Source organism: Anser cygnoides, chromosome 3 (assembly GCF_040182565.1).
Source record: "Anser cygnoides isolate HZ-2024a breed goose chromosome 3, Taihu_goose_T2T_genome, whole genome shotgun sequence".
NCBI lineage: Eukaryota > Metazoa > Chordata > Aves > Anseriformes > Anatidae > Anser > Anser cygnoides.
The window spans coordinates 17,365,576-17,387,959 of record NC_089875.1 but is presented as its reverse complement, the minus strand read 5'-3'; the positions used below and the strand labels follow the sequence as shown (position 1 = coordinate 17,387,959).

Sequence of the window (22,384 nt, the reverse complement as noted above, 5' to 3'; positions counted from 1 at the left end):
GCTCTTAAATCCAACAGAAAATTAAGAAAATAGATAAAAGAGGCTAAAGAAAGTGCTGAACAGTCTAAATACCTTTGTTTTTAAGGGATTCCTCAAATGTATGAGGAACAGATGAGACCTTAGCCTTGGTGCATGGAAAGTCATAGACAAGGATGATAAAATTAGTCCTGACACTGATTTTTTAAATTATATATATATTTTTTCCTCATAATGGTACTGTTTGGAGTTGTGATGGTGTAAAGATTTAGGTAAGGCAAACTTTGCAGGGAATGATAAAGTCTTTTATTAGACTTGCTATCTCTATGATCAATGCTTTCTGTTATTCTAATAAAGGTATTGTTTATATATAAAAAAATGGTTTGTTCTGTGGTCACAGAGAAGCAGAATGATGGTTTTGTGTCTCAGCATGGTAACATACACTTTCTGTTCTATTCTTAATTAGGGAGGATATTAAACAACAGCTATTGAAATTAAGCATTTTTAAAATCTCAGAAATCTAGTGCCTATATCCAGGAGCATGGAAAGGATTGCCTGAGGATCTTTATGACCTGCTTGCACTGATTTCTAGCAAGTCTCAGAGCATGAGGGCTGAGGAATGCCACAGCTAATATTGTGACACAATTTAAAAAGGTGAATTGAATGACTCAGCAAATTATAGACCAATTAATTTTGCAGCTCTCTGGAGGAAAAATCATGTAAAAATAAAAGAGGATCAATAAGTAATGAATTAAAAATAATAACAGAATTGTTGCTTTGGGTTTGTGAAACACCAGTTTGCTCAGTTTAATGATGTCAACATCACATATTTTGATTTCTGCAAAACAATTGAAATTTGCCATCTTGATGAAAAGATTAGCCGTCTGCAAATATCACGGTGGGCCCTTACTAGGTGGTTTGTATGCCAATTAATCTGCTAAATTACAGAATGCAACTGTGAATGGGAAATTGTTATCCAAAAAGAGTATGTTTATTGCACACGAGATTGCATTTCAGTACTATTTTAACACTTTAGCAAATACGAACTGTTTGGCTGGTGCCATGCGCATATCACTATTGAAATTGTCTCTCTGGTCTTAAAATATTAGAAGCCAGGAAAGTTTCAGTGGTTTAAATTAGCAGTAGCTTCAGGCTGAGGAGGTGAGTAAGCTCAGCTGGCTAACTAGTGGAATTCTGCTAGAGATAAAAGGGTGGTTGAGGCTATCTGTATAGTGAAGGACTGGGCTTTTCTCACAAAGCAGCTGTTTACTCTGGCAGATTCATATTATTATTTTTTAATTACTTTTTTTTTTTTTTATTTTCCCTCCTCCAGACTCCAGAATTTTAATGATCCTTTACAGATCTAACTTATCAGCAAATTGTTCTTTCTTATGAACACAAGTGCTCAGCTTGAAAATCTCAAACCACCTTTACAATCTCCATCCCCACAATAAAAGCCTCTGGATGGCACAAATTGCAGAACTCCTGTCTAGCTTTTATGAAATCAAACCCTTAGGCAAAACACATTAAAAAAAAAAAAAAAGCAGATGGAAACGAATGATTTTATTTTGAAGTACTTTGTATTTTGCTATGTATTAAAATATATTTTGCTCTAATCTATTCCTATACTTGCAAGAAGAATCTAAAAGGAGATAACATGATACAAAAAGTGCAGTGACCCGATACATTTACTATTACCATATACTTGTAGAAGCCAAATGTAATAAGTGTGCTTTCAATTCCATGTAAATAAATATGTATTTTAATAACAGCTAATGTCAGTTCATAAAGAGAAGCACACTAGGAGGGTTATTTAGGAGAAGATTACACTATCAGTGCAAAAACCTTTCCTAGAAAGTGACTGAAAAGAAATAGGAACTTACGAAATATTACCTCCAACACAGGGAAGTCTCAGTTCCATTTTGTTCTTCCTCCCTTAGGAAAGTGGCAAGGCATTATTAAGGCATATCAATCGATTTTGGCAGGAATTTTATTGCCTAATATTATCACTGTGTACATACTGATAACTTCTCCACATGTTATTTACATAGTACATTTCATCAGTGCCTGCTTTCTCCATGTAAAATTTCTCATAAAAAAGTCCATGTCTTGAATAATGCATGAGCACACAGCCCTTGGTGACCCTTTGACATTAACCACCATTGGCAGATTTTGGGAGAAATGTGAAGAAAAGCAGGCCCCTTTTGCACAAGCATCATAGGTCCACAGTGTTAGTCAGAGTCAGCACTCCTCATTGGCTTTGTCTTCAAATTTTCAGAAGGAATGTATCATGCAGTGGTGAATGACAAAGAAATGGTGTAACTAAAATTTAAAAAACGCACTTCTTTACAAATCTGTTGTCAGACTCTGGTTTTGGCCAGAGTTCGGTACTGTTTGGATCTTGGGTTTCAACTCAGCTCATCACAGGCATAGAGGCAAGGTCAAGATTGTGGGTCATTGTCACAACATCTCCTTCATCTCTTACATTTATCACTTGCTTAGCCCCAAATAACATGTAGTAAATAAATGCTGCCATGTGGGAAGGTGGAAGGAACCAGCTGTGTTGTCATGACCCACCCCCCACATTCACAGACAACCATATTTTAGGCATTTTATTTAAAAGAACCACTGAACATCTGTTGCATGTATCATTCCTTTCTTCATCAACTACAAAACTAACTGAAGAAATGTAGTGTAAGACCAAACCCCCAAATACACTGTGCCACGGGACAGCTGAGGACGTTTCCAGCATCACAACTCTTGAAAAAGTGAGATTTAATTTGCGAAAAACTCCCAGATATTCAGGAAGTGGGCCATACCAGCAACAGGAAAATATGGACAGCAAAGAAACTAAAAGCAGACAGCCAGGAAACAATGATCATTGCAAACTAATCCGGAGAAAAAATGCGTTTCAGTTCCTAGCCAGGTGACAAGTTTGTCTCTGAACCAGACAGGGAAACACACTAGCTGGACACCTGGATTGTGATAGCATCGAGAGCACACTATCATGTCTCCTGTGGACAAGCTGTTGTGCTTCAGAGGAAGGTGGAAAAAGCCCAGCTCTTCAGGATTCGTATTATGGATAAGAAGGAAGAAAATGAGCATCCAGATTATAACTTTTCCTTTGCCATATTCCAGGTAAAATCCCCAATATTCTGATCTTACCTGAAACCAGTTTCTTACAGGTTCTCAGACCAATCGTGAAACTGAGAAGAAAAAAAAATCCATTATTTCCCAAACTATCCAATAAAGTATTGAGAATTAGAAAAATGAATTAGGAACGTGATAACTTTTAAAAGAAAAGTCCTCACATAACCTCTGTATTCAGCACAAGCCTCCTATGGTTACACTACACCACTGGAGTTCAGCTTTGAATCCTAGAATAACAGCCCTTAGTGCACTAATGCATCACCAATATCTGCTTTTGTCTCTCTAATATGGTAGAACATCTCTTCTTGAGACCACAGGGTGGGTATGCTCTGGAAAGAAGGATTTGCTGCTCACACAATCCTGGCTCAGGCGAGTATCTGTCCTTATAGGGCACTCAGCATAGACAACTGGCTGTCATATGCAGATGTGTTGAATATATTCATATGTTTAAAGCATTCCTCTTTACACTGAGTTAGGCTCAGTTAACAGCATTAATGAGCTCTTTTAGCACATTTTGACAATAGTTCCAAATTATGTTTGTTTGTTGGTTTTTCTCTCTGTTGTGAAGCAAAGGCAAATATATCTTCATTTTATTTTATTATTATTACTTATTGTTATGATTTGGCTTGCAATAATTAAATTCAGTAACTCCTTTCTACCCAGCAGTGAGAAATATTTTCCATCAAACTCAAAAGTCATGTGAAACTCACCTGGCTGCTGTTTTCTGACTGGCTCCAGCAGGGTTTTCTTTGAGATCTATTAGACCCTGCAAATCTTCAACACAATTTGCAAATGGAGTAATTTAGCTGCCTCCAGAGCAACACAAACCTCTGGTGTCAGAATCTCATTGGTTTATTTCAAGATCATTAATAAAAGTCACATGGCAAGTATTCTGGACCTTCATTTGTCTGGGCTTACATGCAGGAGTTAGGAGAAATAATCTCGGCGCCAGTCTCAGCTAGATATTTGTTATGTATCAGATTCTGTATTTCCTCATGGTTATTTGATTCCCAGTGAGCTAAATGTAAAACACTGCTCAGGTCTGTAAACCACAATTCCTCAACTTGCCTGTAGGAATGGAGATGTAATTAATTGGAGAGGGACAATTAATTAATACAAGATGTGAGGCCATAGAACACCTGTTCCAATAAAGACAGTCCGTCACTTCACATTCTAGAAAAAAAGGAATAACGCGATGTGTGACAATTAAAAAAAAAAAAATCCTCTATACCTCCAACCAAGGTGATGATAAAGAAGAGATTTTTCCAAATCAGTCGGGCTTGGTTTATTCAGGGAGGACAGTGCTGGCAGGATCTGGATGGCTGTCACTGCAATGGTCCAGTGTTAGTTATTTTGTCCTCATCCTTGAGGCAGAAAAACAGCTGGGGAGCCTTGAGCTACCCTTGAGGAGAATATAAACATCTAGCAACCTGAAAAGCATAACACCCATACCCAATGGGCAACTGGATTGCTTCATCTGGATTTACACAATGATTTAAACAATGAGTTGTGTAGTTTTTTTCCTTTGTGGGGTTTAGATTAACCCCATACTCTGACCATGTTGCTAGTGTGATTCACCATATGTTCAGCTGATAAATCATCTGTATCGTGAAAACTTTAATGATGAAGTATGTGAGGTAGGATGCCCTTTATTTTTAAATCTTCATTGCTTTTAGAAAATCAATGAGAGAGGAAGGAAATAGTAAAGAAAAAAAAGCGCATACACTAAGAGCGTATGAAAATATTACACTTTATGTTGCAGGCATTCCCTTGCTCATTATTTCATGAAATTCAAGCACACCCATTGGAATGAGTCTCTGATCTACTGGGGGAAAGGTAGGACACTACAGTAATTTCATTTTGCGTTACATTATTAAACAAAAAACAAGCTTGTTCCTCAACAATCATGCATGCTCAATAACATTGCTTCTAAGAAGAAATGAGTGTTTTCCAGGATAAAGCCCCTGCTTACAGTCTGTTCTTTCTGGAAATGGTATCGCCAGCCCTTTTGGGAGCAACAAGTCCATATGGAGCCTGTTCTTCCTCAGAGACTGACTTCTGTGATCATATTTTGCTATTGTTGGCAAACTGGTTGTATTTTTTTCTTGCAGCCTTCTTGTTAATTGTTGTGGATCTGGTATGTTTGGTGGAAAAAAGCATTACATTGGTACCTTTCCCTTCTGGGTGTCAAAACACAATAAAGGCTTATGCAATATGCTTTGCAGTGTATCTCCCTTTTGGAACATATTATTATTAAATTTAATCTAGCACTGTGGTGGGTGTTTGGCATTCATGCTGAGCAGAATGCTTGCATACACTCACTCCCTGTGATTTCACACAAATACGACAACCTTTTCAATAATAGCTCCAGGAACATGTTTGAAGGTTTTATTTTGTGGAGATTTTGCTGCTGCTGTTTTAATTTTCAGACATCTCTCTCTCTCTCTCTCTCTCTCAAATAAATCATCTCTTAATACGATTATCATTTATAAACAAAAGTGAATGGGCTAGGCCAACATATAACACCTAAATTCTTGATATTATATTAGGTAACAGTGCTATAGCTAGTAGTTTAGGAATGTTATGCCGTTGATTATTAGTTTTTCAAAATATAATCTTATTTCCTTATTAAAGAAGATTTATTACCAATTTCTCCATATAATCACCACACAGTATCTGATATCATTAAACAAATCAAGAGTAAACCTTCAGTGAGCACCACCACTTTTAACCTACCTGTATTCATATATGTATTTAAATACGTATTTCCTTGTCTTCCCAAGGTAACTCTGAGGATGCTCTTCATCCTGAGGAGGACGTTAAGCTGTGGAACATTTTATAGGAGATACTGAGAACCTCAGAGAAGTTGCGCTTACACAGGACTTGTTCCCCAATACAGCAGAGCAAATTGTATTTTTATTGATGTAATTAATCTGTCAACCCATAAATGGACAAATACATGAAAAACTACTGAAAGTATACCTTTACCCATGCACAGAGCAAAAAATCCTGAAGTGAAAGTGCATCTATTATAGAGATGGAAATAAACAAATTTATTTTTCTGATTTTTTTTCTAGGTGAAATGCTTATTTGAGAAGGAGAAGAAAGAGCAACAAAATGACATATTTGCAGCAGTAGGTGACAGAAAATATATCAAGACAAATGCCTGCCTTTTTGCTGCAAGCAAATCTTTTCTGTCAGACTCCTACAAGGGTTCACCCATGTGTGCAGCACCGTCTCAAACTTTTCACCTGGTATTAAATATATCCTAACTCCTGTCATCATCAAGAGCACAGACAGCAGAAATGAAATCCAGGGATCTTTTACGTACCGCAGGAGAAACTACGACCCTGGTCATGGTGAGCTGACTCAGCCTGATTACAGCTCTTTTTTTCTGTGCACCTTGCAGATGCTGTTGACACGCAAAGAGAAGGAAATGCGCTTGTGGATGGAACAAGTTAAGTACCACCTGTCTGGGCTGAGATCCAGGCCTCTCTCCAAGGGGCTAGCAGGGCTGGCCACAGGTCAGGGCCAGCTATGTAGGCACCCCCTTAGGTCCCCTCTGACCCTCCCATGTTGAAGTTGAATATGTTCTGGGGTGGTCCTAGGCTCTTCCCAGGCCCCCAGGAGACATTTGGTACCTTAACATTTTTACATAGGTGAGTTACAACATCCCCATCATACCAAATTCCTTTTAGTACTTCTTTTGGTACTTTCTATCATACAACTTATGCTTGCAACATGGACAGCAGAAGTGGAGGCCCCACGAACCTTCCCTTGCATGCCCCAGCCTCTCCCCAGTGAGTTACATCCCTTGGACAGGGAGCAGATGAGCAATACAGGCAAGGTCACGAGGTGTAGGAGTGGAAGGATCCAGCCTTGTCTGCCCCCACCTGCCAGCACCCTTGCATTTTTATCATGCTTTTCTGAGATAAGCTTTCTGCTGTTGTCCTTAAGGAAGGAGTGTTTCTCAGTATAGGCATGATGTAATGCTGCCTTTTATAATCCTGGAGGAAAACAGGCATTACCATCTGTACTTCAATAACATCTATGCAGTTAAATAACACTCTGCAGCTGTGTGTGGGAGTGCTCTGCCATGCCACTCTTGGAGTCATTCATTTTTCAGGCACAGCAGCTCCAGGGAGGAGGACTGACCACAGCACTGACCTTGGGTTGGGGGAGAAGCCAAAGACAGAGCCATGCCAAAGGCTGCTTTGCCCGCTGTGTGGGGGCTGATCCAGGAGAAATCGATTCCTTGGCTCTGCTGCAGCAGGGGAGAGCTGTTTTCCCTTGCAGACTGTGCTTGCTTTGGGGTGTTTCAGACATTGCCCGTGGATGAAGAAGGGAACTCCTTTCCACCACCTCCAGTTTTCCTGGTCACAAGGTTTGCTGAATTCCCTTTGGTAAAGCATCTGATTTCTAGACCCTTCAAAAGTTTTTAAGCATTCAGATACTTCAGTCAGCTCCTGCTGCACAGGCCTGGTTTTCATGTCCTTCTCTGAGCCTCCAACATTAAAGCTTATTTTATTGCTAAAAAACAAGCCCATTTTATTATTTTGCTATTATAAAGTGATTGCCATGAAAGCACCTCACAATAAATTCCTCTGAGATGTGACGGCCTGAACCTGATCAAAGATGTTAGGGAAGCACAGCTCTAAGCGAGCAATTCTAGTCAGTGCACACGTGTGAAGTCGTGTCCACAGGCACCGTGCTCCCAGAGGAGCAGAGCAACATCCTGCACACCAGCCTGGGAGGGAGGTGGGATGCTATAGAAAGGGATTTTTTTTTTTTTTTAATGTCATACCTACCAACTTTGCAAGGTTGGAAATTCTATGGCACAATGAGTACATTTTCCTGATGCATGAAATTAATTTTTTTTTGAATTCACTGTATTTTTCTAATTGAACTAGTTATTAAAAATAAATTTTCCTGGCCATCCATGGAACCTTTCTTTCCAAGAAAGAAAAAGACGTCAGAGGTCAAAAAGGATCTTTGACCTGAGCAGCTGCAAAACTCACTGGGTTTTACTTCACAACTATCTTTAAAGTGTCAGGGCCTAATGCCTCTGTAGAAAACTTTATGCCGTTTGCCCCAAATGACTCAGAGGTCAAGAGAAGCTTGAATGAACATGTAGGGTGTATGCCGTAATGCAAAAGCTATCATTTTCTACACTGAAAGCATCAAATAAGTCCTGTTTTCTAGTACTATGCACACATTTTCATTACGTTACACTAAAACCTCACATCCTTCTACCAGATAAACCTGCAAAAGCTATGGGTGTAGTCATTTTGGTCTAACTGCCCTAAGAGAACAAGTCTGGAGGAAGAACGATAACAATTCCTTCAGCCTCAGTCACAGCAAAGGAAAGGGTTAACCGAGCTGTCCAGAAAAAAGTCTTGTCAGGCTGCAGGTGTGAGAAAGAAAGCGATGCTCATTGCTGCCTTTGGAGCCACTCTGAGAAGACAGCCTGAAGTCCATTCCTGGAAGATGCATGGGCTGAGTCTAGAAAGCATAGTAATCAGGTTATAAATAATGCTGCAAGATATGACAGGAACTGCTACTGAGCAACAGGAGTAACTAATGCCACCACATTCATATTCTAAGCACTGGATGCTGTAGGAATCCAGGACAGCTGCTTGCGACTTGAAGAGGAAAGGGAGGCTTCTGACTTATTAATATGGATGGATTGAGATTGGATTTTTTATGCAACTGTGAGTTAATCTCATTAAGGGAACGGGCAGGAAACTGTGATCAAGGCTTACAAATACAAAAATAGCAGATGGTCACAAAACAGTGCTGCTGAACGGGGGCAGGTGCCTGCACAAGCTCACCCCATCTTCCTGCCCCACCAAGCCATGCAGGCAGGTCCAGATGGCCAGCAAGGACAGCCCACCACCCAGGTTCCCTGAGAAATGTGGGACTTAGGTGGGTATGTACCTCCCCAGCCTGACTTTGTGGCTGGAGGCTTGCTAGTAGTGCTGCAGTGCTTTAATATTTTTATTTTTTATTTTTTATTTTTTTCCTGGCAGGGCTTTAAACACAGCACAGCTTCTCTACTCTGCTATTGCTCTTATTAACTGGTAAATGCCAGCCAGTGTCATGTAAATAATGTGACGATCAGTTCTCATAATTGCTAGCATCACTCACTACCTTTCTCCTTCACAGCAGACAATCTCAATCTATCTAAACCCAGCTTTTCTGAAGGGAATGTTCTTTGGTTGCAAAAGTTGATCCCAAGTCAGGACATGAATACTTTCAGTTCAAGGCTCCTGCTTCTATGTCTTCTAATTTTCTCAGACAAATCATCTAACCCATCGGCTTCTTGCTTACCCTAGGAAACACTGAGCAAGCTCACGCTTCCTGTGTTGAGCCCGCCAAACCTCTGCACAAGTTGTTCATGTGCTTGAGGAGTAAAGGTTATTCCTGTCCAAGAGCCATGCTCTCTGTCTCTGCTTGTAGGCACAGAATAGAAAATGCAACGTGAGAGAAAATCAGAGAGTGTTTTGTGTATGCAGGGGAAGAGAGGAGACAAATATATGTGTAGAGGGAAAGAAGAGAACGCTGTAACATTTCCTGTGATGAAAAGTCCTCTCAAGTAAATGAGAACTGTCAGCATCCATTTCACACTGCCTTTCAGGATTACAAAGAATGTTGTGAAGGAAAAAAAGACACAAAAAATCAAAGGAAAAATATATTGTTAGTTTTTAAAGGGAGTTTTCTTGATTGCAATATTTTTCTGTTTCAGACATTAGTTGTAACTCTATAAAACTCGTGTCCATTACAGGCAGGAACAAGTGCTGAGACAAGAGGGAGCTGTGAAAGTATTGGTTCAAAGAGAAGTAAAAGAGTGGGAAATGGCATAAACAGGAAAGCACTCAACCAGCTCAACTCATTCCTCTGGATCACTCACCACGAGTAGTTAATGCTGTTCAAGCACCATCTTATTTCTGTGTCCTGGTTCTTAATAAGTAGCATGAAGAATGCAGTAGCAAAGCACAAGCTGCTAAACATGTTTATTTCCCCAGCTCAGGTCTTGATCCCTTGCTTATCATACATATTTGCATCAAACCTCCTGGGAAATTTTGCAGTAGGATGAAGGAGGCTCTGTGAGATGGGGGGAGGGCAGGGACTCTCCAGCACACTGTCTGCTCTCTTCCAAGCAGCCCCTGCCACCTATTTTGCTTATATGCCTGCGCGGTAGGTGGGACAATATATGCTCAATTATTTCCCAGGTTTTTTTTCTGCAAGATACTCTCACACAGTATATGATCAAAAACAATTTTGCAAAAGCACTGAGGGCTTGATCTTGTTTTGCAGTGTCTAACGTGCTGCCCGGGGAAAGCATGCATTGCATATACATGTGTAAGTTTGCCAGGACCTGCAGCTCTGATGACCTCTGAGGAGCGAAGGAGAGGCCTGAGTAAGTTCGCAGGCACAGCTGTGACTGACTGCTGATTTGGACATTAGCACTCTGGGAACAAAAAGGGATGGCACCACACAATGCCTGTTTCTGCACATGACAAGGGCGCTCGTTCCAGACAAACTTTTTGGTGGTAGGAGGGACTTGGTTAGAAATGGGTCATTTTCATTAAAAGTGAAGGAAAAGATGAAGATAAAGCCTGGAGATGAAGAGGCAATGTTCAGCAGTGGTACAGGGGGTGATGAAACAACTTATTTTTGCGTCTGTGCGTGCACGGGGAAATACAGCTGTAATTCAGCTGAGGAACTCACTTGGGTCGTTTATAGATAAGGATACAAACACATCCTTCTTCAGAAGCAACAAACATCCCATCTGCTTGGCTGTTGAGAGAACAGCAGCTTCCATGGGCTCTGTCTGCAGAGGAGAGGATACTGCTTGCAGAGGCTGAGACCTGTGACACCTTCCCTTTTCCTTGGCTTTCTTCCCTCTTTCATTTTCCATGCAACTGGAACAGATAGGAACTCAGGTGCGCCTATAGCCTGGCTGCCTCCTTGCTGGGCCTTTCAAATCAAAAAAGACCATCCAGACCCTGGGTAATAGCTAGAAGCTGCCCATTTTTTAGGGCTGTGTTTTCCCATGCATTTTTCAAAATAGCAAGTTACTCTGCTGTTATTTCATGGTGCAGAGCCTGCTAGTCAAAAAGACATGTAAAGAAATGTGCATTAGAAGTATCTGGGGGTGGGGTGGACGTGGGCAATTTTTCATAGGTGAAAGGCAACCATTACCTGCTTGACGTGCAATTCGCTGCAGTGCAGAGGGCCAGCACAAAACTTACACATCATGTCAGCCCTGCTTTAAAGGTCATTTGTTGTGGAAATGGTCCTTGTGCTGGTACTCTGAACAGGGATGAGTATTAGTCTTGGTGCAGACCATTGCTTGCAGGACACCCAGCTTAGAAAAATTAAACATTTTTTTTTTATTAGCCTCCTCTGTGCAATTCCTTTCACTGCCTCATAAGAATTATTTGTATAGTCTTATTTTAAGTGAGATAAATTTAATTCTCCCTGTCTCTATCTCCCTCACTCCTCAATAGCATTTCTTCAGAGTTTGCCAACATTAAAGGGGAAAAAGCCTTTGAAAGCCTCCTCAGGACTCTCTCTGACTATCTTCTCCTTGCTGGCTGAAGGGCACAGAACACAGAAGATTTTGTCCCAATATCATCTGGTGTCTGGATGCGGCCTTAAGATTAAGAAAATCATTCTACTTCTGATGTATGGTTGAAACTCCTCTTAAGTGCTTTGTTGCATCTTGTTTTCCTGGATGCTGTCCATCTGTCCCATTTGTCATTCTCCTTACTCAGCCAGCAGTGCTCACCTATCAAGGTATTCAGCCAAAACGGCCCCTTTAATGAAGAATTTTAGCAATAGATGTTATGATGACTCAACAGAAAAGTCTATATTGCTCCATACTTCCCTGCAATCTTCTACCTGTTCATATATACAGTATGTTCCCACTGCTCTCACGGTGGTCTTACTAACTTTTCTGGTTCTTTTTGATGTGGATACATCTTGCTGCTGGTGCCTGGGTTGGGGTAAAAAAGATCCAGGTGACACATGGCAAAGACTGCATGAGACAGAAAAAAAAAATTACTATATTTCAGTCACAATAAAGTTAAGTGAAGCACTCATTTGCTATGTTAGACCTGGAAATATATTTTTGTCTCACCCAGCATTATTTCTCTTGGAAAACCAATACTTTACAAAAGATTTTCAATGGACAGGGGGAGAGGGAGTACTCTGCAGTTTTTTAATGCTTGAAATCCATTCCTGAGTACTTTCATCCCAAATTAAAGGTCACCTACTGGTTTGAGAACAACCGTTAATGAAGAGCTTAATTATCCAGATGACAGCTGTAAAATCCTGCTCCTATGCATGAATATTTTAAAGCAACAAGGCCCAGATTTTCAAATATGTGTCTGCAGTTAAGTACTTAGACTAAAAACTCCCTCTGAAGAAAAGTGTTTACGTGCAATTCATGTTTGCAATTCACACTGGAGATTACACATGCCAATATTAAGAATGCAAACATGTGAGGAGGTTTGTATGTGGTTACCTGACCATTTGAACTGGATGCACCTTCCTTTTCTGTTCTTTCTTTCAGGGAGGGGGTGCGATGGTTAAATTATTCCTTAAGGATAAATCATTTTGCATTATTAACTCTTCTTAACAACAAAGCTGCATAAATTAAACGTAAGATTATCTGCTGTGTCCTCAGTGGAATGATTAGGAGGGAATCTGTAGGAAAGAAATGCAGTCAGATGATCTGAAGGCTTGCTAAATGGGATGCAAAGCCTCATCTTGCATTCCTAACAAGCTCAAATGTAGACCTGCCTTCTAATGAGCAAACCCTGCTTAGTGTATCTGTGCAACCTCCAGAGCAATGCTGTAAAGAAAATGGCTCATGGTTCATTTTCTCTACTGAGTTAGGTTTTTGCTTTTATTGATGCTTTTGACCAGCTGCTCCCATTAACTTTACCTGTGGTGGCAATGTTCATGATGTGACCTTTAGTCCATCACGCCAGTGGCCCCATTTCTCACTTCCCATCACAACACTAGCTATGTGTTTCTTGGGGAGGTCAGGTATTGGTTCCACTCAAAATACATGCCTGAAGGAGTGATGTCTCCATCAGGCAGACCAAGAAAAAGTTTATGGTGTCCCCAAAGGCAGCAAATTCACTTCCAGCACAATCTCTTATGTCACTCTGATGATGGCACTGTAAGAGGAAAGGAAGCCATACCTTTTTAACCAGGCATTTTCTGGGGCTTGGTGGAAACTGAAATACAAGGGCCGTGTAAGGGTGTGAGGAACCAGAAGAGGAGTGTCCGGGATGTCTTTCAGATTCCGGGAGTAATCAAGCAATCACTCACAGGAAATGTAAAACAAGTAAAAATGGGAAGAAAAAAACAACAGCAGAAAAAAAAAGTTGAAAAGTTCACAGCTAGACAAGTCGTTGCAATCAATTGATTCTTTAAGGCCTTTCTCCAAACAACACATATTCATGAATTACTGCTCTCACCCACATCCAGTGAGAGAAGAAACAAACCTCTGGTGCTGTTTTTCCCTGCAATGTTCTCACCAAGCTCAAACTGTGCCTGCTTGAATCCTAGGCCTTGTGCTTAGTCCTTTCAAACTAGTTAAATGTTAGTCTGGTGCTCATGACGAGCTCCTGGTGCTCAGCTCATGCTCTGGGCTGTCTCTAACATGTCATTGTCCTTGAGTTTGTTCAACACTTGCATTCCTTTGTTCTCTTTATCTCTGTTAGTGTGAGTCTGCAGTGTCACTGGTGGTTCATGGGAGTGGGGGAGAGCACCAGGCCTCGGCCTGTCATGGTGGGCCTTTGGTCTCCTTACACTGCACAGTGACTCAAGCTGTGACATACCCATGAGTTCTGCACCGTCTTGAAACCTGCCCTTGCCTGTGCAGCACTTGTCAAACAGTAGGGAGTAAAACCAGAAGGCATTACAGTATTGTCAGCTGTCAGATGGTCTTTGGAGCAGGCTGGCAGCAGGCTTCAGGTTAGAAAAACCCCAAGTCTTTTCCTGTGAGACAGAGCTTAGCAAAGACTCAGTTTCCTTGTTACTCATGGCTCATCTCATGACTGCCAGGGCTTGGAATCTCTGTTTTGATGAGTCTTCAGATCAGACACACTGCCTGTCAAAAAGAGGGACAGAATAGTGTTTCATCTAAGAAGAGTCATTTATATATATTAAAAAGGACCAAAACTCCGTCAATGATTTGTATCTTACTTCATAGAAATGTGAATTAATGGAAGAGACTGGTTAAAACAATGACGTATGAGTACTGCAAAGTTATCTGTTTTAGAAGTTTCAAACACACATTTTTCTGTATTTTCTTAGCTCTCTGGGAGACTACTTTTTATTTTTCATTTTTTTTTATTTTTTTTATTTATTGTGGAGGCTTTCATCAAGTGAGTTTCATTCATAGGTCACAATGACCCGATTGTGGAGGCTGCGCTGCATAAATGGAACTCCAGATAAGCAGTAACATTAACTGCTTACTTCATCAGCATATCTCTGCCTGCACACTTGCTCTCAAGGCATTTTGTTTGGTTTTATTAGATTTCAGAAAGGAAAATGTAAAATAGTTTAAAGATTACACAAATAAAACACATTGTTCAGTGCTGGGAAAATCCACACTAAACGTGAGCTGGCTTTTTTGACTTTACAAGCATGAATAAAATGTATCTTGCAGTTTTTCTTATTTTTCTTTCTTCAGTGTAAAAAACACTACCTTGAAAACAGCTATAAAAGGACCAATGTCCCACAAAAGGAATAGTACAGGCCCAACAATGCCCCTTACTTCTTTTCTTTTTTCTTTTCTTTTCTTTTCTTTTCTTTTCTTTTCTTTTCTTTTCTTTTCTTTTCTTTTCTTTTCTTTTCTTTTCTTTTTTTCTTTTCTTTTCTTTTCTTTTCTTTTCTTTTCTTTTCTTTTCTTTTCTTTTCTTTTCTTTTCTTTTCTTTTCTTTTCTTCCTCTTTTCTTTTCTTTTCTTTCCTTTCCTTTCCTTTCCTTTCCTTTCCTTTCCTTTCCTTTCCTTTCCTTTCCTTTCCTTTCCTTTCCTTTCCTTTCCTTTCCTTTCCTTTCCTTTCCTTTCCTTTCCTTTCCTTTCCTTTCCTTTCCTTTCCTTTCCTTTCCTTTTTCCTTTCCTTTCCTTTCCTTTCCTTTCCTTTCCTTCCTTTCCTTTCCTTTCCTTCCTTTCCTTTCCTTTCCTTTCCTTTCCTTTCCTTTCCTTTCCTTTCCTTTCCTTTCCTTTCCTTTCCTTTCCTTTCCTTTCCTTTCCTTTCCTTTCCTTTCCTTTCCTTTCCTTTCCTTTCCTTTCCTTTCCTTTCCTTTCCTTTCCTTTCCTTTCCTTTCCTTTCCTTTCCTTTCCTTTCCTTTCCTTTCCTTTCCTTTCCTTTCCTTTCCTTTCCTTTCCTTTCCTTTCCTTTCCCTTCCTTTCCTTTCCTTTCCTTTCCTTTCCTTTCCTTTCCTTTCCTTTCCTTTCCCTTCCCTTTCCTTTCCTTTCCTTTCCTTTCCTTTCCTTTCCTTTCCTTTCCTTTCCTTTCCTTTCCTTTCCTTTCCTTTCCTTTCCTTTCCTTTCCTTTCCTTTCCTTTCCCTTTCCTTTCTTTCCTTTCCTTTCCTTTCCTTTCCTTCCCTTCCCTTCCCTTCCCGTTCCCTTCCCTTCCCTTCCCTTCCCTTCCCTTCCCTTCCCTTCCCTTCCCTTCCCTTCCCTTCCCTTCCCTTCCCTTCCCTTCCCTTCCCTTCCCTTCCCTTCCCTTCCCTTCCCTTCCCCCTTCCCTTCCCTTCCCTTCCCTTCCCTTCCCTTCCCTTCCCTTCCCTTCCCTTCCCTTCCCTTCCCTTCCCTTCCCTTCCCTTCCCTTCCCTTCCTTCCCTTCCCTTCCCTTCCCTTCCCTTCCCTTCCCTTCCCTTCCTTCCCTTCCCTTCCCTTCCCTTCCCTTCCCTTCCCTTCCCTTCCCTTCCCTTCCCTTCCCTTCCCTTCCTTCCCTTCCCTTCCCTTCCCTTCCCTTCCCTTCCCTTCCCTTCCCTTCCCTTCCCTTCCCTTCCCTTCCCTTCCCTTCCCTTCCCTTCCCTTCCCTTCCCTTCCCCTTCCCCTTCCCCTTCCCTTCCCTTCCCCTTCCCTTCCCTTCCTTCCCTTCCCTCCCTTCCCTCCCTTCCCCCCCTTCCCTCCCCTTCCCTCCCCTTCCCTCCCCTTCCCTCCCCTCCCCTTCCCCTCCCCTCCCCTCCCCTCCCCTTCCCCTCCCCTCCCCTCCCCTCCCCTTCCCCTTCCCCTTCCCCTTCCCCTTCCCCTTCCCCTTCCCCTTCCCCTTCCCTTCCCCTTCCCCTTCCCCTTCCCCTTCCCCTTCCCCTTCCCCTTCCCCTTCCCCTTCCCCTTCCCCTTCCCCTTCCCCTTCCCCTTCCCCTTCCCCTTCCCCTTCCCCTTCCCCTTCCCCTTCCCCTTCCCCTTCCCCTTCCCCTTCCCCTTCCCCTTCCCCTTCCCCTTCCCCTTCCCCTTCCCCTTCCCCTTCCCCTTCCCCTTCCCCTTCCCCTTCCCCTTCCCCTTCCCCTTCCCCTTCCCTTTTCCCTTCTTCTCTTAAACTGTCTTTATCTCTACCCCTGACTTCTTGCATTTTTACATCTTTCAGTTCTCTCCCCCATCTCACTGGGAGGGAATAAGCAAGCCGCTGACTGGGGCTTAGCTGCCTGCTGAGAAGCTAACAGCACAAGATTACAAGAAGGAGGTTTGATCTTGGCAACCACGTGGTCTGCCTGCCAGTTTTGGAGCTGCTGCCATGAGCTGAGCTGCTACAGGAGGTCCTGTGCAGTATGTACGGGCAGGATGACATGTGCCTCAGGCATTTTTGTCCTGTCTTACCAAGGCAAGGTATTCAGTTATTCAGGCTTTGTTTGCTCTTCAAGTATCATCCTTTGTTCCCTCTGGAAGAAGAGTGTTGGCCTGATGGCTTCATCCCTTGAGTCCTGGTCTGACTCTGGGCACAAGATGCAATCCTGCAAGGTCTCTTTTCAGAGGTGTTTATTTGTACAGTATGTTTAACTGGGTCCTGATTCTGCTAATGTCCAGGGAACAGTTAACTAGATGAGCTGTACCAAGTTTGTGTGCACAATATAGCCACATATGATTCATACGACTGCCTTCTAGGTTTTGCCTCTTGACCCAACACAACATGACCCAACACAAAAACTCCTTATTCTGCTATGCTCAGTCAGGGTGAGTTGTGCTTGATCCTGAGGGCAGTAATACTGATCACAATAAGCTATTTGTTGAGTGAAGTGCACAAGCACCGAGGACTGTGCCCTGTGGAAAGAAGAGCTTGCTTAAAAGTTGTGTGAAAGTCACAGGGAAATCCAGAATGCCTGCCTTTCAAGGTTTTTGAGGTCTCATTCTGTTGCCTTTGAAAATGGTCAGGGCCAGGTAAACGTGACACACTGCATAAATTTGTCCTTTTGTCAACAAAAATTGTCTAGCATTTGCCAAAGAACACCCCTTATTTTTGACCCAAGAATAGATTCAGGAGCTTTTTCTGAATGCAACTAGACTATCATTTTGGAACATCATCAAGTCATAGAATCGTTTAAATTGGAAAAGACCTTCAGGATCATCAAGTCCAGATCTACCAAGTCACATCACTAAACCATGTCCCCTACTGCTATGCCCACACATCTCTTAAATACCTCCCAGAATGGGGACTCCACCAATTCCCTTAAAACACTTCCATTAGGATGGGTTTTAATCACTGCATACAACTACACTGTATATGACATAAAGTGTTTGTGAAGAAATGATTCCTCTGAGTACTCAGAAGGGCTTCCCAGAGATGGACTGTCTTTGCGGTTTAGCTCTTCCATTCTTCTTCGTCCTGGATCTTGGAGGAAGTGTTACCCATGTTGAGTAATGAAAATTCCATCCCTCTCTCCCCCATCCCCCGTCTTTGTTTTCCCCTGTTTTATGCTAATTTTATGCTAATACCTCCTTTCCCAGCTAGGACTCAATCGTCTCCTTTAGTTATTCACATCAGGTTCAGGTGCTGACATGTAAAGTTGATGACAGGAGAAATTATGGATGGAAACATCAAAAACAGCTGCTGAAATGTTAGGAGTTGTAAACAGGAAATATTCAAAACTCATCATATTAACCCGTGAAGACTCCAAAGATTTTTAATATCATGGGGCAAAAACGTGAATTGTCTGTGAGGTGTAAATGAAGTTCAGACTCCTGCCCTTGTGTTTTTTTCTTGATTGTTTCTTTGCTTTTTTATGTCTCCATATCTTCACATAGACGCATAATCACCAGGAGAAAACACAACCCAACTAAATACTCAATGCATTTTGGAATGATTAACCTGTACCATTTAATTTTTAAGCCTTGCAAAAAGATTGCACACACATTCAGATGTTATTCAAAACATCTGTATTCAAAACGTCTGTATTCAAAACATCCGCAAAATCAGGAAATCTTGAATAAGGTTCCCCCCTCCCCCCCTTATGTCAACATATGCAGCTTATGCCTTTCACATCTTTCAGTCAGGAGCATCGTCTTATAGGCTGCACATGAAACATTATTTATAAGGGAAGGGGAAAGAGTACTTCTAATATCATAAAAGCTAAAATAATAAAAAAGCTAAAAAATAATAAAAAATAAAAAAAAATAAAAAAAAAAGCCAAAAGGATGCATCCGGATACAATGACCCTGACATAGCCTGAGGAATCATGTTAGAACAACCCACATATCCAAGGGGTCCAAGTAACCAAGGGGTCCAACCCCAGAAAAGCTATTTCAACCCAACTTTGTGAAACCAATTTGAGGAAGCATCCTCCTTGTTATGAAGGATTTCTTCTGCTTTTGTTCCTGCTCTTTCTTGTCTTGGAAACAAAACCCAAATCAAACTAAAATCCTTGATATCAACTCACATGAAATCTGTTTCTTTGAGGCTACCAGTCTAGATCAACACAATCCTACCCAACGTGATACTTTTGTGCAGATTAAAGTATGCACACACAGTATGGGACAGCTAACATTAACCTAGCTGGAGATGCATCCGCCCATCTGCTATAGTAAACACAAATGGAAGCAACAGAAGATATTTTCATTCCTGGTAAGTTTGTACTGAAGGAGGGCTTAAAACCTTAAAGACTGGGCTTCTTTCTCCTGTAACCTTAGGAGATATGATTAATGAAAAGAGATAATTATTGGTCATTGTTATAACATGTTTCACAGACAAAAAAAAATAATTTTACATATTTTTTTCTTTTGACTACATATAACCATTATTTAATTGTCAGTAAGCAGGTAACATCTTCCTAGAATGAAAGCAATCTCTGCCTGTATAGTATGAGATACCCGTTTATAAGCTCATTTATTTCTGGAGACAATTCTACAAGGACACTCTGACATATACTGCAGTTTTGTTCTTTGTCCTTCAAGAACTAATGAAGATCATGTGTCATCTCTGAAGACTGTTCATTGAACAAAAAAGCAAAGAGGAAATAAAAATGTTTTCCCATCAAAAATAAGTTTCCATGCTATGTTGTAGTCATTATTCAAATTCACAGTTGAAAGTGATTATCACACTGCCTCAGACACAAACTCATGCAGGCATTTCAGTTCAAGTGATTTAGAGGAACCAGTGAATAAATAGTCCCATCACTGTTTTTTGATGCGGGAGGATAATGACCATTTCTTGTGTGGAAATTATGAGCAGATGAGGAAGTGTCTGTTCTGTAAATCTGGGCTTGCATTTCACAGCAACCAAACTTGCTCAACAGAATGAAGAAATCCCTGCGGAAAGTCTTTGTGAAAATAGCATAGAGGAAAGGGTTGGCACAGGAATTGATGGGGTAAAACAAAACCAGGAGGATCTTGGATTTGGACACTGTGATGAGAGGAACCTTGAGTGAAGCTGATATAGCAAAAAACGATATTGGCGCCATGCAGAGGAAGTCTGTGAAGATCAATATAGCCATGCGCTTGGCAATCTTGGTGTCACTGTTTGAAGCGATGACGTTGGGGTTTCTTACAGTAAAGTAGATGCAGATGTAGCAGGCGCATATGATTACAAAGGCGAGTACATTCAACACTAAAAGAAATATAACATAAGCCTGAGAAAACGGTGTCTCGATGTCCATGGGCAAACAAATGCTGACCTTCATGTAGCTGCTGACACCAAATATGGGAAGAAGTGCCACCGTGAAAGCAAACATCCAGCCAAAAATCATTATAATCACAGCATGCCGAAATCGAACCTTGCGGTGCAGTTGCATGGCGTAGGTGATAGTATGCCACCTTTCCAGAGTTATCACAGTCAATGTGTAGACTGAGAGTTCACTTGCAAACACTGTAAAAAATCCTGCAGCATTGCATCCAGCCCCTGTTTGCCAGTCTATGGCATAGTTGTAATACTGGCTTTTAGTCTGTATATCTACAGATGCAATAAACAACAGATAGATACCTATGCAGAGGTCTGCAAATGCGAGATTGCACATTAGAAAACGAGGTACAGTGAGTTTGTATTGACTGCTTATTAAAATAATGAGGACAACAATGTTCCCAGTGATAGCTAAAATGCTGATAAACCATATCAGGACTCTCAGAATATTGTAACCCATAATATCTTCACATGGATTGAAAGCATCAGGTTTAGGTGAGCAAGCCACATTAACGACTTCATTGCATAAACCATAGTCAAATTCATTCTCTGCAGGGTCAAAACCAATGCCATAGCTGGAAATATAATCTTCAGCTGCAGATCGTCTATGTATCTTATTGCCAGGTTGCTCATCAAGGTCTTGCTTAGCCTGAGATATGCTACATATTGGATGTAATTCAGTGCTGAAATTGTAAAAAGAGAAGAGTTGGAAACTAAGACGCACAACACGAGGCATACAACAAACATTGAATCATGAAGTTTACATTAACAAATCAGTTTTTGGGTTAGCTGATTTTATCGATTTCCCTGGAGCTTGAAATTAATAGGCAGAGTAATGCCTATTTATAAAATATTACATGAAAATGTAGATGGATTTAAAACATAAAACATATGGGAAAGGAAAGCCTGATGTTTGACTTACTAACAATCATGATGATGTTATCCAGCTGGACAGAAACATTCAGTAAGAAGCTTCCACTATTTCAACTGAATTTCTCATGTAACCTGACAATGATAAGTGATTCTGCATGGGGGAAACACATAATGATGAATTCCTACATATGACTGGACTTTGAAGAATGAGACAATTCAGTTGTGCAGATAAGGAGTCTGTATAATCAGAATTACTCCACTGTTCATTAGTATTACTCTTAAATTTCCTTTTTCCTAACAATGTTGTCAGTCAGTGTGTCATATTCAATATCAAAACTCCTTCAGGGCACAGAACAGTTCCAGTCTGTGCAATTCATTTTAAGTATATCATATCATATTGGTCACTGGCTATTAAAGTAAATAAATAACATAAGTGAGATCATGCAGGGTTTCCAGATAGTCTCTGAAAGCCAGATGCCATCACAGATACAAACACTAGACATGGTAGAACGTTTTGCTTAAAAAATGTTTTTAAAGGAAAGTGAAGTGAACAAGTAAAACCAAACCAAGCCAAGCCAAGCCAAACTAAATCAACATTTCTGTAGAAACAATAGTTGCTTTTGTTTCTTTCAGAAGGCCTTTTTAAATCATGTTGGGAATTTTTAGTAGAAAAAAGTCAATAAAGGAAAAGAGTTTCAAGGAAAAATTTCCTTTGAAGGTAATTTTTTTTATTATTATTTTAAAAACAGTTTATATTTAGCTTTGTTTCCTAGAGGATTAACCTCAAGTCCGTCTTCTCCATGCATAGACCAACTGAAGAAACAAGTGTTTTGGCTGAGAAGCTCAGCTCCATCAGGCTAACAAATATCAAGGTGTGTTAGCAAGAAACAAAGGGTCAGCCTTGAATAAGTTTCTCCTAGACCTCCTTTGAGGTTTGTTGCCCCAGAAACTTGCATCCATTACTTTGCATAAAGATGGATCCAGACTTAATTTGAGTCAGCAAATAAAACCATTGACAGTGTGTTGCAAAACCAACTGTTTCTGCCTATTTTCATCTATTGTTTAGACAGCAAATTAGGTGTCCGTGTTCCAGGACAGGATCCTAGCTTATCTTCCACCCTGATCTGCAGTACACTTGAGAGGCCAGCTTTCTAGGCAAGCTAGGTTGAAATTGTTAAACAACCTGTAGCAGATTAAAAGCGAGGATTCTTTTTTTTTGTAACCCAATTTTACCCTTTGACTTC

General features: G+C 40.9%; 1 protein-coding gene across 2 annotated transcripts in view; it reads right to left on the bottom strand.

Moving 5' to 3' along the window:
• Positions 1–17,621: 17,621 nt before the first annotated feature.
• FSHR (follicle stimulating hormone receptor) overlaps positions 17,622–22,384 on the bottom strand; it is an 85,582-nt gene continuing 80,819 nt past the window's right edge. Inside the window, exon 9 of one of the 2 annotated variants that reach the window (XM_013192472.3) lies at positions 17,622–20,950. In XM_013192472.3, the coding sequence (XP_013047926.2) occupies positions 19,723–20,950 (1,228 nt within the window). In that variant the 3' untranslated portion in view covers positions 17,622–19,722. The remainder of the gene's footprint in view (positions 20,951–22,384) is intronic. The other variant, XM_013192471.3, reaches the window with a different exon arrangement.